The sequence below is a fragment of the Xenopus tropicalis genome, chromosome 2 (assembly GCF_000004195.4).
Source record: "Xenopus tropicalis strain Nigerian chromosome 2, UCB_Xtro_10.0, whole genome shotgun sequence".
Lineage (NCBI taxonomy): Eukaryota > Metazoa > Chordata > Amphibia > Anura > Pipidae > Xenopus > Xenopus tropicalis.
This window is the reverse complement of record NC_030678.2, coordinates 168,789,798-168,806,020: the sequence shown is the minus strand read 5'-3', so window position 1 is coordinate 168,806,020 and position 16,223 is coordinate 168,789,798. Positions and strand designations below refer to the sequence as shown.

Sequence of the window (16,223 nt, the reverse complement as noted above, 5' to 3'; positions counted from 1 at the left end):
CTTTATTCTCACATCACCTTAATCGTGTGTAGCTGGGTTATATTTACAGCACACTGCTATCATTAAAGCCATTTGAGCTTTAATAGTTGTTTCCTCAAAATATTAATTACAGTACACCCTGTGCCCCCCACCAACCCTTATAGTAAAAGATTTAATAAAAAATGGCCGACACCAAAGCGAATAAGGCAGCTTCTGTTGCCTGTGAAACAAGCGAGCCAAAATTCTGCCCTATTCAAATATGGCGGAGCTGCGTTACTGTATAGACCGCCTTATTCCAGCGTGCTAGTTTAGCCTGTAGGACTGCCCTTACCTAACATGGCGCTGGAGGGGCTTGGCAGTGGGCGGTACTAAGAGGTTGCTGATCGCTGTGCGTTGCGATTGCCTGTGTCCTGAGGCGACCGAAGGTTTCTGGAAGTTTCTGTCTGGGTATAAGTGTGCGGCACAGATCTGGGAGGAGAATTGAGAAGGAGACAGTAGTGCGGGCTCCTGGGAGCTGACATGTTCGGGTGCCTTGTTGCCGGGAGGCTGGTGAGTGACAGCAGGGAGCAGAGCATACTGGGAAATCTGATAGGCCTTATTCATTTGCATGCTTGTCATAATACCAGGGCTGTTGGCTGGGCAACCCTACATTATAGTTATACCCCCCCAGTGTGCAAGGGCAGGGGCATTGGGCATGGGTCCCTTGGGTCTTAGATGCCCCTTGTCAGGGTAGAAAGTGGAATTGTGTAATAAAAAATAATGGATATTTACAGTATATATTGAGGGATGTCCAAAGTGTGGCCTTCCAGCTGTGTTTTTAACAAATAACAGCTGCAGGGGATGCCAGAGGGAATGCTGGGACTTGTAGTCTAACAGTAGCTGGTTGTTAACAGTTTTTTCCCATAAGACTGGGACACCCAGCTGCCTGCCATGCCGGGCCCTGTTCAAACTAGACCAACTGCACAGCCGTATCTCCATGGCTATGAGCAAACTTAGGAGGCTGTTTCTGTTGAAATGTGCTTAGTACAGGATTATCTGTCTGCAGGAACAGCCCCCTAAGTTTGCTCATAGCCTGTACAGAGAGATACCATAAAACTATGGCAGCATAGGGATTCCCCTGTACTAAGCACAATTCAGCAGGAACAGCCCCCTAAGTTTGCTCATAGCCTGTACAGAGAGATACCATAAAACTATGGCAGCATAGGGATTCCCCTGTACTAAGCACAATTCAGCAGGAACAGCCCCCTAAGTTTGCTCATAGCCTTTACAGAGAGATACCATAAAACTATGGCAGCATAGGTATTCCCCTGTACTAAGCACAATTCAGCAGGAACAGCCCCCTAAGTTTGCTCATAGCCTGTACAGAGAGATACCATAAAACTATGGCACATAGGGATTCCCCTGTACTAAGCACAATTCAGCAGGAACAGCCCCCTAAGTTTGCTCATAGCCTGTACAGAGAGATACCATAAAACTATGGCAGCATAGGGATTCCCCTGTACTAAGCACAATTCAGCAGGAACAGCCCCCTAAGTTTGCTCATAGCCTGTACAGAGAGATACCATAAAACTATGGCACATAGGGATTCCCCTGTACTAAGCACAATTCAGCAGGAACAGCCCCCTAAGTTTGCTCATAGCCTGTACAGAGAGATACCATAAAACTATGAATCTTAGATGCCCCTTGTCAGGGTAGAATGTGGAATTGTGTAATAAAAAATAATGGATATTTACAGTATATACGTGAGGGATGTAGAGGATGCCAGAGGAATGCTGGTTGTTAACAGTTTTTTCCCATAAGACTGGGATACCCAGCTGTTCAAACCAGACCAACTGCACAGACGTATCTCCATGTACTTGATCATCAGAAAATCATATCCTTTCTTGTGTATTTCATGGCAGGTGCAAACGGATGCCCAGCAAGTGGCAGAAGACAAGTTTGTATTTAATCTGCCCGACTATGAGAGCATCAATCACGTGGTGGTGTTCATGCTGGGCACCGTCCCTTTCCCAGAGCGCATGGGGGGGTCTGTGTACTTCTCATACCCTGACCAAAGTGGGATGCCAGTCTGGACGCTGCTTGGTTTCATCACAAATGAAAAGCCCAGCGCCATATTCAAAATCTCTGGCTTGAAGTCTGGTAAGACAAAGTGTTCCACTCCCTAACGGCATAACATTCTATGGTCTGTTTGATTCTCTCTCCTATGCTCTGGTTCCTCCACTGACTTACTCCCTTGTGTTCTGTCTGCGAAGGTTTTCATTCATCCAGGTTAAGGTATATTTTTAGTGATAAGTCAAATCAACTGGACTTGCTGACATTTAGCTAGTCATCCAACTGGCTTTCTCAGTTTTATGGTATCTCTCTGTACAGGCTATGAGCAAACTTAGGGGGCTGTTCCTGCTGAATTGTGCTTAGTACAGGGGAATTCCTATGTGCCATAGTTTTATGGTATCTCTCTGTACAGACTATGAGCAAACTTAGGGGGCTGTTCCTGCTAAAATGTGCTTAGTACAGGGTTATCTATTCACAGGGGAAGCCCCCTAAGTTTGCACATAGCCTGAACAGAGAGATACCATAAAACTATGACAGCATAGGGATTTCCCTCTATTAAGCACAATTCAGCAGGAACAGCCCCCTAAGTTTGCTCATAGCCTGTACAGAGAGATACCATAAAACTATGGCAGCATAGGGATTCCCCTGTACTAAGCACAATTCAGCAGGAACAGCCCCCTAAGTTTGCTCATAGCCTGTACAGAGAGATACCATAAAATTATGGCAGCATAGGAATTCCCCTGTACTAAGCACAATTCAGCAGGAACAGCCCCCTAAGTTTGCTCATAGCCTGTACAGAGAGATACCATAAAACTATGGCAGCATAGGGATTCCCCTGGACTAAGCACAATTCAGCAGGAACAGCCCCATAAGTTTGCTCATACCATATAACTATGCTACTAGGCTACAATTTTATTGTTATTGTTACTTTCTATTCCTTGTTTTTCTATTCAGTTCCTCTCCTATTCATATACCAGTCTCTCATTCAAACCACTCCCTGGTTGCTAAGGTCACTTAGCAACCAGATAGCTGCTGAAATTCCAAACTGGAAAGCTGCTGAACAAAAAGTTAAATAACTAAAAGACCACAAATAAGAAACGAAGACCAATTGCAAATTTTCTTAGAATAGCGATCTCTACATCATACTAAAAGTTAACTCAAAGGTGATACGGCAGATCTGTAAATAGGATGTATTTCCTTTTTAATCTGCGGTGTTTTTGTTTTTAGGAGAAGGGAGCCAGCACCCATTTGGCACTATGAATATACCTCAGACTCCCTCTGTAGCACAGATTGGGATTTCTGTCGAGCTTCTAGAACAAATGGCTCAGCAAACCCCTGTAGCCAATGCTGCTGTGTCCACTATAGACTCATTCACCCAGGTAACTTGTTTGCTCTGCCTGTCTGTGGCTCAGAGAGTGGGCAGGAAGGTTGTGTGTTGCACAGGATACAATATAACTGTCACACATCTATTATATCATAGATATCGAGATGTTAGATAGGCATACACCCCAAATCTCACCCTTACCGGCCTTCAGGCTGGCCTCCACAGCTTCTTTGGGCTGCCAAGTGTCACCGAAGCCTAGATGGCATGCCCAGCCTGGTTTATAGGGGGTTCTGTGTTTGTGTTCCAGACCTACTCTCCTTTAGCGTGAAGACACACAGAGCTACTTAATAGCAGCAACTTGTCACGGCTACTAAATGCCAGAAAATCCCCTGCCATAGACAATACTGAGAATTGCCTCTGCTAAAACACACGTAGAGACAATTATCAGTAAATGATCAGCATTGTCTATTATAGTAGCCACAACAAGTAGTCGCTACTAGAAGGTCGGTGTGTCTTCAGCCTTATACCTGGCAAATATTCTAGATATGATTTGCGATTATAAAACTCTCCTGAGGCATTAGCACTGATGTCTCTAGGGTTTTCCGTATATACTCGAGTATAACCCGAGTTTTTCAGCACCAAAAATGTGCTGAAAAAGTCACCCTCGGCTTATACTCAAGTCGATATACACTGCGCTGGTACAGCTGGGGTGTTTGCTACAGAAACCCTACTATAGTTTATATAAATACCCCGATGTGTAGCCCCGGGGGCAGCCATTCCTGCACTGGTACAGCTGGGGTGTTTGCTACAGAAACCCTACTATAGTTTATATAAATACCCCGCTGTGTAGCCCCGGGGGCAGCCATTCCTGCACTGGTACAGCTGGGGTGTTTGCTACAGAAACCCTACTATAGTTTATATAAATACCCCGCTGTGTAGCCCCGGGGGCAGCCATACCTGCACTGGTACAGCTGGGGTGTTTGCTACAGAAACCCTACTATAGTTTATATAAATACCCCGCTGTGTAGCCATGGGGGCAGCCATTCCTGCACTGGTACAGTTAGGGTGTTTGCTACAGAAACCCTACTATAGTTTATATAAATACCCCGCTGTGTAGCCCCGGGGGCAGCCATTCCTGCGCTGGTACAGCTGGGGTGTTTGCTACAGAAACCCTACTATAGTTTATATAAATACCCCGATGTGTAGCCCCGGGGGCAGCCATTCCTGCACTGGTACAGCTGGGGTGTTTGCTACAGAAACCCTACTATAGTTTATATAAATACCCCGCTGTGTAGCCCCGGGGGCAGCCATTCCTGCGCTGGTACAGCTGGGGTGTTTGCTACAGAAACCCTACTATAGTTTATATAAATACCCCCGCTGTGTAGCCCCGGGGGCAGCCATTCCTGCACTGGTACAGCTGGGGTGTTTGCTACAGAAACCCTACTATAGTTTATATAAATACCCCGATGTGTAGCCCCGGGGGCAGCCATTCCTGCACTGGTACAGCTGGGGTGTTTGCTACAGAAACCCTACTATAGTTTATATAAATACCCCGCTGTGTAGCCCCGGGGGCAGCCATTCCTGCACTGGTACAGCTGGGGTGTTTGCTACAGAAACCCTACTATAGTTTATATAAATACCCCGCTGTGTAGCCCCGGGGGCAGCCATACCTGCACTGGTACAGCTGGGGTGTTTGCTACAGAAACCCTACTATAGTTTATATAAATACCCCGCTGTGTAGCCATGGGGGCAGCCATTCCTGCACTGGTACAGTTAGGGTGTTTGCTACAGAAACCCTACTATAGTTTATATAAATACCCCGCTGTGTAGCCCCGGGGGCAGCCATTCCTGCGCTGGTACAGCTGGGGTGTTTGCTACAGAAACCCTACTATAGTTTATATAAATACCCCGATGTGTAGCCCCGGGGGCAGCCATTCCTGCACTGGTACAGCTGGGGTGTTTGCTACAGAAACCCTACTATAGTTTATATAAATACCCCGCTGTGTAGCCCCGGGGGCAGCCATTCCTGCGCTGGTACAGCTGGGGTGTTTGCTACAGAAACCCTACTATAGTTTATATAAATACCCCGCTGTGTAGCCCCGGGGGCTGCCATTCCTGCACTGGTACAGCTGGGGTGTTTGCTACAGAAACCCTACTATAGTTTATATAAATACCCCGATGTGTAGCCCCGGGGGCAGCCATTCCTGCACTGGTACAGCTGGGGTGTTTGCTACAGAAACCCTACTATAGTTTATATAAATACCCCGCTGTGTAGCCCCGGGGGCAGCCATTCCTGCGCTGGTACAGCTGGGGTGTTTGCTACAGAAACCCTACTATAGTTTATATAAATACCCCGCTGTGTAGCCCCGGGGGCAGCCATTCCTGCACCGGTACAGCTGGGGTGTTTGCTACAGAAACCCTACTATAGTTTATATAAATACCCCGCTGTGTAGCCCCGGGGGCAGCCATTCCTGCACTGGTACAGCTGGGGTGTTTGCTACAGAAACCCTACTATAGTTTATATAAATACCCCGCTGTGTAGCCCCGGGGGCAGCCATTCCTGCACTGGTACAGCTGGGGTGTTTGCTACAGAAACCCTACTATAGTTTATATAAATACCCTTCTGTTTAGCCCCGGGGGCTGCCATTCCTGCACTGGTACAGCTGGGGTGTTTGCTACAGAAACCCTACTATAGTTTATATAAATGCCCCGGGGGCAGCCATTCCTGCACTGGTACAGCTGGGGTGTTTGCTACAGAAACCCTACTATAGTTTATATAAATACCGCGCTGTGTAGCCCCGGGGGCAGCCATTCCTGCACTGGTACAGCTGGGGTGTTTGCTACAGAAACCCTACTATAGTTTATATAAATACCGCGCTGTGTAGCCCCGGGGGCAGCCATTCCTGCACCGGTACAGCTGGGGTGTTTGCTACAGAAACCCTACTATAGTTTATATAAATACCCTGCTGTGTAGCCCCGGGGGCAGCCATTCCTGCACCGGTACAGCTGGGGTGTTTGCTACAGAAACCCTACTATAGTTTATATAAATACCCTTCTGTTTAGCCCCGGGGGCAGCCATTCCTGCACTGGTACAGCTGGGGTGTTTGCTACAGAAACCCTACTATAGTTTATATAAATACCCCGCTGTGTAGCCCCGGGGGCAGCCATTCCTGCACTGGTACAGCTGGGGTGTTTGCTACAGAAACCCTACTTTAGTTTAAATAAATACCCCGCTGTGTAGCCCCGGGGGCAGCCATTCCTGCACTGGTACAGCTGGGGTGTTTGCTACAGAAACCCTACTATAGTTTATATAAATACCCCGCTGTGTAGCCCCGGGGGCAGCCGTTCCTGCACTGGTACAGCTGGGGTGTTTGCTACAGAAACCCTACTATAGTTTATATAAATACCCCGCTGTGTAGCCCCGGGGGCAGCCATTCCTGCACTGGTACAGCTGGGGTGTTTGCTACAGAAACCCTACTATAGTTTATATAAATACCCCACTGTGTAGCCCCGGGGGCAGCCATCCCTGCACTGGTACAGCTGGGGTGTTTGCTACAGAAACCCTACTATAGTTTATATAAATACCCCACTGTGTAGCCCCGGGGGCAGCCATTCCTGCACTGGTACAGCTGGGGTGTTTGCTACAGAAACCCTACTATAGTTTATATAAATACCCCGCTGTGTAGCCCCGGGGCAGCCATTCCTGCACTGGTACAGCTGGGGTGTTACAGAAACCCTACTATAGTTTATATAAATAAGCTTCTATGTAGCCATGGGAGCAGCCATTCAAGCTGAGAAAAGGAGAAAAGGCACAGGTTTCACAGATAACAGATAAGCTCTATAGAATATAATGGGGTTTTATTTGTTATCTGCTAAGTAACCTGTGCCTTTTCTCCTTTGAATGGCTGCCCCCATGGCTACGCAGAAGCTTTGTTTGTATAAACTATAGTCTTTCTGGGGCAAACACACCAGTTGTACCAGGGCAGGGTTACAGTACATTATATTATGGTTACTTTTATACACTTTCATTTTTTGGTGTTACTGTGTAGTTTATTGTAAGCACAAGTCAGCAGCTTGGTGGAGGCCATTCCTTAATCTTTGTCTCAGTCCTTCCTTTGCTTCTTTTCCCAGTTCACTCAGAAAATGCTGGATAATTTCTATAACTTTGCCACATCGTTTGCTGTGTCACAAGCTCAGATGACCCCCAACCCCTCAGAAGTCTTCATTCCTTCCAATGTTGTCCTCAAATGGTAAGTCCAGCTGTGCTGTAACCAGTTCATCCACTTCATGGTACAGACATCACTGGGAAGGTCTAGACCGGTCTGTGACCATGTGGTGGTACTGTCCTGTCATTAGATGTAGGGAATTCTTTAGCCTTACACAGGCAACCAATATGGCAGCTGAAAGAATCAATGCAGTGTGGCATCCTTCATACCTTATGGTGCTCGGCTGGAGAGTTCCATGAAGAGGTTGTTACAACTAAGCGGCTGGGACTGGAAAATGAATAGCAGGGACCTAAATATAGAGGAAGCAGACCCTGTGGTTGCAGGGGGGGGGGGAGTTTAAAGGGCCCAGTAAGGCGCTAATTAATGGTCAGTTTCAATATATTTTGGTAAAATTGGTCATCTCAGCAGTGTTTGGGCTCCCTAAATTGAATGTGCTCTGGGTCCCCGTAACATCTAGCTTTGCCACTGATGAATAGAAAAGGACTTTTAGTTGTGACCATGACCCAACTCTACAATTCAAACTGACCTATCCATAACAAGTTTTCATTTGGTCTCTTTTTTATTTATAGATTTCAATTATTTGCTAGTTGCAGCTTTCAAATAGGGGTATCGGACCCCTTATTTGGAAACCCATTATCCAGAAAGTTCCGAATTACCGAAAGGTCATCTCCTATAGACTCCATTGTAATCAAATAATTCACATTTTTAAAAAATATTTCCTTTTTCTCTGTAATAATAAAACAGAACCTTGTAATTGATTCCAACTAAGATATAATTACCCCTTATTGGGGGCAGAACAGCCCTATTGGGTTTATTTCATGGTTAAATGATTCCCTTTTCTCTGTAATAATAAAACAGTACCTGTACTTGATCCCAACTAAGATATAATTACCCCTTATTGGGGGCAGAACAGCCCTATTGGGTTTATTTAATGGTTAAATGATTCTTTTTTCTCTGTAATAATAAAACAGTACCTGTAATTGATCCCAACTAAGATATAATTACCCCTTATTGGGGGCAGAACAGCCCTATTGGGTTTATTTAATGGTTAAATGATTCACTTTTCTCTGTAATAATAAAACAGTACATGTACTTGATCAAACTAAGATATAACTAATCCTTTTTGGAGCCTAAACTCCTGTTGGGTTTAATTACTGTTTAAATAATTTTATTAGCAGACTTAAGGTAGGAGATCTGAATTACGAAAAGACCCCTTATCCGGAGAACCCCAGGTCCCGAGCATTCTGGATAACGGGTCCCATACCTGTCCTCATCTTCTTATTCTGGCCTACTCCTATTCACCTTCCAGTGTCTCATTCAAACCACTCCTAGGTTACTAAGGGAAAAAGCAACCAGGAAGTTGCTGAAAAAACTACAACATTCCAAAACCCCATTTTAAATGCTTTGTTGCTCAGCATATTCCAGAACATTAACAAGGGCCAGTGCATGGTGGAAGCTGTAGTTTAGCAACAACAAGATGGATAAAAAGCCCATCTCTCTAAGCAATAGCATTTTGTTGATAATAAACTCATTTTTCCCTTTAGGTACGAGAACTTTCAGAGACGTATGGCACAGAACCCATTCTTCTGGAAGACATAAACGGAACAAGAACTTTATCAAGCTGTGCTGCTTTGGAAGAAAACAATGACATTGCGTGCCTACTATTCTCTCATATTTGCTGTCTTCAGCTTGATTGGTTCCTTTTCATTCGAGCCGTTTTTTCTCTCGGCGCGCTATTGATGGCTGATTGTATCGCTGGGGTGGATCTGTTGGCTGAAATTGCGGACCTTTCCTTACCAGAGAGGGCTGAAATTCTTCTCTGACAGTGAAAAGGGTTAATTCAGTTAAAATATTGCCTTGATAGCCACTTAAACTTGAAAGGGTTAAGACAAACCCTTAAGCTGTTTAAGTGTCTTTTCCAGATTTCCTTTCTTTTATTAAACCTGTTTTAAGGTTACCTTTCTGGTATTAAGCTTCTTGAGTCAGTACAGTAGTGGCTTCTTATGGTTTTACTAATGTGGCTTCTGATTGTAGATTTCCGGAGTGCTTTTTACAGGTAGGCCTTTTTGTACAAATGTATGCTGTTATACGCTAGTATAGGAAGGTATCTTATATAATATATATACATTTATGGTACAGAGGGTAGATTTACTTATTACAGAACCAGTCATATGATGCCAGGCGTAACTTGGTCTTGTTGGAGTTGCAGGGAGAAGCTGTAAAAGATGAAACAAAGCACCAGCATTCCAGCGTTGGTTCAAAATATAAAGGTCTATGAGAGCAAACCTAGTCCATTTCTAGACCAACACATTCTCTATGCATACAGATACAAGGCTGCAGATACATGCCCTTCTTAGGGGATGATTCAGTCTGCCTCAAATCCATTGTTTATTTACCAACACTCCTCATTGGCTTTGATAGAATGTGTCCTTCTAGCCTCATAAATATTACACAAAGAGTTAATATTATTGAGCACATAGTATACTATACATGTACACTATATATATATATATATATATATATATATATATAAACAACTCCTGCCTATAGAGCTGGACACAGATGCCATGATGCTGGCCAAGGTCAGTAGCTGCAATTATAAAAAAAAACAAACTGCTCAGCTGGCTTCCTTTAAAGGGGTGGTTCACTTTTAGTATGTTATAGAATCTCCTATTCCTAACAACATTGCAGTTGGTATTTATTATTTTTTATACATTTTTAATTATACTCTTTTCTCTTCTACATCTTTCCAGCTTTCAACGAGGGGTCACTGACCAAGCCAAAAAGGCCAAAAGCCAAAAAAACTTTTTTCTTTCTATTGACTCCCGCTTCTTATTGTATTACAGTCTCTATTTAAACCTCTGTATTGTGGCTAAGGTAAACAAGGCCCTAGCAACCAGATTGGTGCTGAAATTCCAAACTGGAGAGCTGCTGAGCAAAAAGCTAAATAACTGAAAAACCGCAAAATATAAAAAAATAAAAACCAATTGCAAATTGTCTCAAAATATCAGTCCATGTCAAAGGTGAAGGATGTCCTATTCCTAACAAGTTTGCAATTGGTCTTCATTATTTATTAGGGATGCGCTGAATCCAGGATTTTGGGATTCGGCTAAGATTCTGCTCCTGGCCAAACTGAATCTGAATCCTTAAATTCACATGACTTTTCGTCACATAAACATGAAAGTTTAACATTTTCTTGGAAATTTTTGAACCCTTCCGTATCCTAGTTACTAAATTAGGATTCGGTTCGGTATACGGCCAAATCCTTTATGAAGGATTCGGCTGAATCTGAAAATAGTGGATTCGGTGCATAACTATTATTTATTCTCTGTAGTTTTTGAGTTATTTGCCTTCATCTTTTCCCTCTTTCCAGTTTTCAAATGGGGGTCACTGACCCTGACAGCCAAAAATGATTGCTCTGTGAGGCTACAGTTTTATTATTATTGTCACTTTTCATAACTTATCTTTCTATTCAGTCTGCCTCCTATACTTATTGCAGTCTCTTATTCAAACCACTGCCTGGTTGCTAGGAAAGATAAGAACCTAGCAACCAAATAGCTGCTAAAACACCAAAATGGAGAGCTGCTGAACAAAAATAACTGAAAAAATGAAGACCAAATGTAAACTCTCAGAATATCACCGTCTATATCATACTTAAAGTTAATTAAAAGGTGAACTACCACTTTAAGACTCATAACAGCATGAAACAACTGACAACACTTACTCTGCCCTGTATGATCCATCCTACGCAATGCTGCCTGAAACAAGGGGCACGAAACTCGAGACTTCTCAGTCTTTCTCTAATAGACAAGGCATAATAATCTCTGCTAGGCAACCACTGACTATAATGGGAAGTGCCACAGGTAGCAAGCTAAGCAGCAGAGATCACAATGTGACTGTTGGATTACCACTCACTTGCCCGGGGCTGATAAAACTGGTGTGTTTGCTTCAGGAAGACTACTGTATCTAGAAACAAGCTGCTGTGTAGCCATTTGAACCGAAAAAAAGGAGAAAAGGTGCAGGTTACACAGCAAATAACAGAGAAGCTCAGTAAAATACAATGGTGCTTTACAGAGCTTATCTGTTGTGTAACATGCATGATTTAGCCGTATTTCAATAATTATGCCCATGGCTACACAGCAGCTTTGTTTCTATAACTTACAGTAGTGTTTCTGAAACAAACACACAACTATTACTAGTGCAGGGCATCAGTAGTTTATATTCGAATTACTTCACTATATTCTAATTTACTTCATTTTTTTGGTGTTACTGTTCCTTAAATAAACTGCATATTTGTTAACGGAACTAAAACATTTTTAAATTGAAGTAAATCTGTTTTTTCCCCCCAAACTATTGAATGAATACAAGTGGTCCTTATATTACATGAGCTGCGTATGTTTGCACCCTTGCTTCACTGTATGCATACAGAATCAGTGGTGTCATTAACCACGGAATAATAATTTGCTCCCCCATCAGCAAACCTTGGGGAACATGATCTGTTTCACACCTTTAGGAAAGTGACCATTTTGGTAACAAAATAATCAAACTACTGTAGATGGACGTTGCTCCACTATTCCTTATGCCAATACAAAGATGTTGATCTTATTGCAACTGATATATTGCATCAAATGTAACTTGTGCCATAGACTGTAGTGCAGAGATCTCTTTTGGTTTTTGGGTTCAGGCTCTCCTTTGTGGTCCAAGATTTATTTTGGCCCCCTTAAGGTTACCCCAAACAAGCCTTGAGACTGGGCTCCCTACATTGCTTTGAGGGACTGTCCCTACTGCTATAGATCAGTGACTGATGACGAACCATTTTTTGGAAATCTGTGCCATAAGGTGATGTGTTGCACGTCTGTGAGGCAGGAAAGTAGACCAATCTAAACCCACTGATGGAAAAATAACTTATTGTGGCGGCCATGTTGTTTCTAAAACAATGCAAGCCAAGAATTGGAGTCATTTGTACATAGGGATAGTTCAACATTTTCAACTTGAAATTATATGTATAGAACCCATTACCCAGAATACTTGGTAGAGCACCATGCTCTAAGAATCGGGGCTACAAGACACATTTTATAAAGTATTTGTTGCTAAAGGGGTTGTTCACCCCTTGCAATTGGTCTTTAGTTTTTATTATTTGTGTTTTTTTTTAATTATTTCACTTCTTGTTCAGCAGCTCTCCAGTTTTGAGCAACTATTTGGTTGCAAGGGTCTAAATTACCTTAGCAACCAGAGAGTGGTTGAATGAGAGACTGGAACATGAATAGGAGAGGGGACTGAACAGATAAGAAATAAAAAGTAAACAGAACGTTAAAATTGTAGCCTCACAGAGTTTTTTTGCCTGCTGGGGTCAGTGACCCCCATTTAAAAGCAGGAAAGAAACCACAACAAGAAACCAAATAAAAATCTATAAAATAAATAAATAATGAAGACCAATTAAAAAGAAATGGCCATTCTATAACATTCTAAAAGTTAACCTTAAGGTGAACCACCCCTTTAAAGGTATAGTCACATGTTTAACAGGAATGGATCACTATGACTATGTAACCCTAGTGCTGCCAATCTTTTCTAATGGAGGTGGCCCCCTGCCTCGCTCTGATAGGCTGGGGCACTGTTTATATGTGCCCCCCGCTCCCAAGCCCACTGTCCCTCACAAAGCTGCTCTCCCTCAAGTCATGATTGTTTCCCTTCAAGAAAGAAAAGCTTATAGAAGGTTTACTGAATCCTAGTATGAAAAAGGTATTTTGCAGACATCCATATTTAGCTATTAAAAAAAAATGAAAATCTTTGGGGCTTTACCTAATGTATTTATGTTTCATATAAACAGATATTCACTGCCTAAATAAATTGTATTTGTGTGGAAAGATTTGAGTCTTTTTTTTATGGTTTGGGCAATTCGATTCCATATGTTCAGCAAAGCCCTTGAAAATGGCCCCCTGTATCATCATTCTCAGACAGTATGAGGGTTTAGATCAGTGATCCCCAACCAGTGGCTCCGGGGTAACATGTTGCTCCCCAACCCCTTGGGTGTTGCTCTCAGTGCCCCCAAACCAGGGAGTTATTTTTGAATTCCTGACTTGGGGGCAAGTTTTGGTTGAATAAAGAAAGATTTCCTACCAAATAAAGCCCCTGTAAGCTGATAGGGTGCATAGAGGCCCCTAATAGCCAATCACATCCCTTATTTGGCTCCTCCATGAACTTTTATGGCGCTTGTGTTGCTCCCCAAGTCTTTTTTTTTTTTTAAAGGTAAATTTTTATTAACAACAGACAGACAGTTGTGCCAAACATTAGTAGTGTACATTTCCCAATAGTACAAGTTGGTTATACAGAGCTGCAAGACATACTACATAAATATACAATTTCGCTTTGCTTATAAGACTTGTTGTACAGAGTTAGTCTAACCCTGCCTCAATCCACGGGTTCCAGATCAGGTCGAACTTAGCCTGTGTTCCCCTTGCTTCTGAGGTAAGTTTAATTAGAGGAATTGCTTGGTTTACCAACTGTTTCCATGTTTTTATGGACAGTGGCCGTGCTCCCATCCAGTGCATGGCGATGTTTTTCCTAGCGTAAAAAAGGAGGGTTCGGTACCGATTTCTGGCGTAACTGCTTGGAATAATGTCTTCCAGTATTCCGAAAAGGCATATAGAGGGAGAGGTGACGAGGGGAAAGTCCAGGTTATCAGCTAGATTTTTTAGGATTTTATACCAGTACCTGGCGATGTCGGGACAGCTCCATATCATATGGAAAAATCCTGCTGGTGAAGTATTGCATCTGGGACATGAGGGGTCTGGTTTCCTCCCCATTTTGTATAGCCTGTATGGCGTAATATATAGCTGGTGCATAATTTTGTATTGTACCAGGCGATCTCTGGTTGATATTAAATAATTGTAACAGTTATCTGTTGCCTCCTCCCAGACCTCAGAGGTCAGTTGTGGAATGTCAGTGAGCCATCGGGTTCTGGCTGTTTCAAATGGCCTGGGTTTGGTAGACAGTAGAATACTGTAAATATGTGACACTAATTTAGGAGCCTCAGGCTTATGGAGGATATGTTCTATGTCGAGTGGTGTTATTTCTGGGCTTAGTGTAGCAAACTGGGCATTGAAAGCATGCCTGAGTTGCAAGTATCTAAAAAATTGTGGTTTTGGGGGCTGACATTTTGAGGATAGTTGTTCGTATGTGGGGAAGGTGGAATTTATCAACAGGTCCCCGAGGTATTTAAGATTTTGGGTTGGCCATAGTATAAATTCTTGCAGGTTTCGGAGATGTGGAAGGTGGGAGTTTCCCCATAGTGGAAGCCTAGCTGAGACTAGTGGTGGGTCTTTTTTATAGAGTTTCAGGGCTGCGTTCCAGTTCCTGTACGGCACCGAGAGAGTGGTGGGTACTTTGGGGAAGTCATTCACGTGCCGGTAGGGAAAATTGTTCATCCCTTCTATTGAGCCCAGAGTGAGAGCCTGAAGTGTCATGTTTGGGTTGTAGGGGTCTGGGAGGAAGCACCAGTGTCCCCAAGTCTTTTTATATTTGACTGTGGCTCTCCAGTAAAAAAGGTTGGGGATCCCTGGGTTGGATAATTGCATATAATATACTGTATATAGTTTATTGCACACACAGAAGCATATAATATACTGTATATAGCTTATTGCACACAAGAACACTCCTCTGTATAACGGTATCTGCTTTGAAGATACACTGTACGCAATATATTTTTCCCATAGGCCAAAGTTGCCCATTGTTGTGTGATTGAATAGGCAGCGGCCATTTTGTTTTGTTTCAGTGCTGACATGTTTTCCTTCTTTCAGAAGAGTGAGCTCTTTCTCCATCACTGTTCCCCATAGTATAATGTGGCGCAGGTACACAAATCTATCACAGAATGGGAAAATATGTACAGTGAAACCTCAATGTTACATCCCCTGATTTTACAGGAGAAGGAAAGGTAAAAACTCAGTAAGCTTTATCAGAAATGTCTGTGTAAATACAGCCATAAGCACTCACAGAAACGCTGCACTGGGTCCTCTATCAAAAGAAACAGGATTTCTTGTCTCTTTTTTTGTAAAAATGTTGTTCCAGTGTCTGACTTCCTTTCAGAAACAGCCTTAATTCCAGTGGGCAGAGTCTGCGCAGTTCTCTCCTCTCTCCCCTCTCCTGCTCCCCCTCCCATAAGAATGCTAAGAACTCCCTCCCCCTCCCTTAGGAATGTGTAATCTGACCTATAACATAACAGGAAGCTATTTAAAATGGCAGCATGCTATCTTAAGCAAGTGGAGAAAGCTTCTAGGGCTCTTTACTAAGGTATGGTAATGCTTTCTGCAGAATAAATATATTGTTCTAGGTGGCACTAATGTGGCTAATCTATTGGCAGTAAAATGCCAAAACGACTTTCCTTCTACTTTAAGTTTTCCTGATTCTACATTTTACTGGATTTTACTCAATTTTTTCCTGGACCCCTGAAAAACATAAAATTGGAGTTCCATTTCCAACCACCCTTAAAAGCTACAAAACAAGTCCATGGGAAAGTTTCGCCTTATGGCTCTGGTGATGGGTTCTGCAATGAGTTCTTCAGAAGGTGGGAGAAATGCCAGAAGCTAGCCATGCTGTGGGTTCTCTGATGGGCCCTAGGGCAGCCAGTCCCATTGGCTCTGGGGAAA

General features: G+C 43.2%; 1 protein-coding gene across 1 annotated transcript; it reads left to right on the top strand.

Annotated features, from left to right (window-relative positions):
* Positions 1 to 403: 403 nt before the first annotated feature.
* hikeshi (heat shock protein nuclear import factor hikeshi) lies at positions 404 to 9,538 on the top strand. The gene is given in 5 exon segments (NM_001097324.1): positions 404 to 528; positions 1,881 to 2,118; positions 3,259 to 3,410; positions 7,487 to 7,605; positions 9,126 to 9,538. Coding segments are annotated over 5 exon segments (594 nt in total). The 5' UTR covers positions 404 to 498; the 3' UTR covers positions 9,181 to 9,538.
* The last annotated feature ends 6,685 nt before the right edge of the window (positions 9,539 to 16,223 follow it).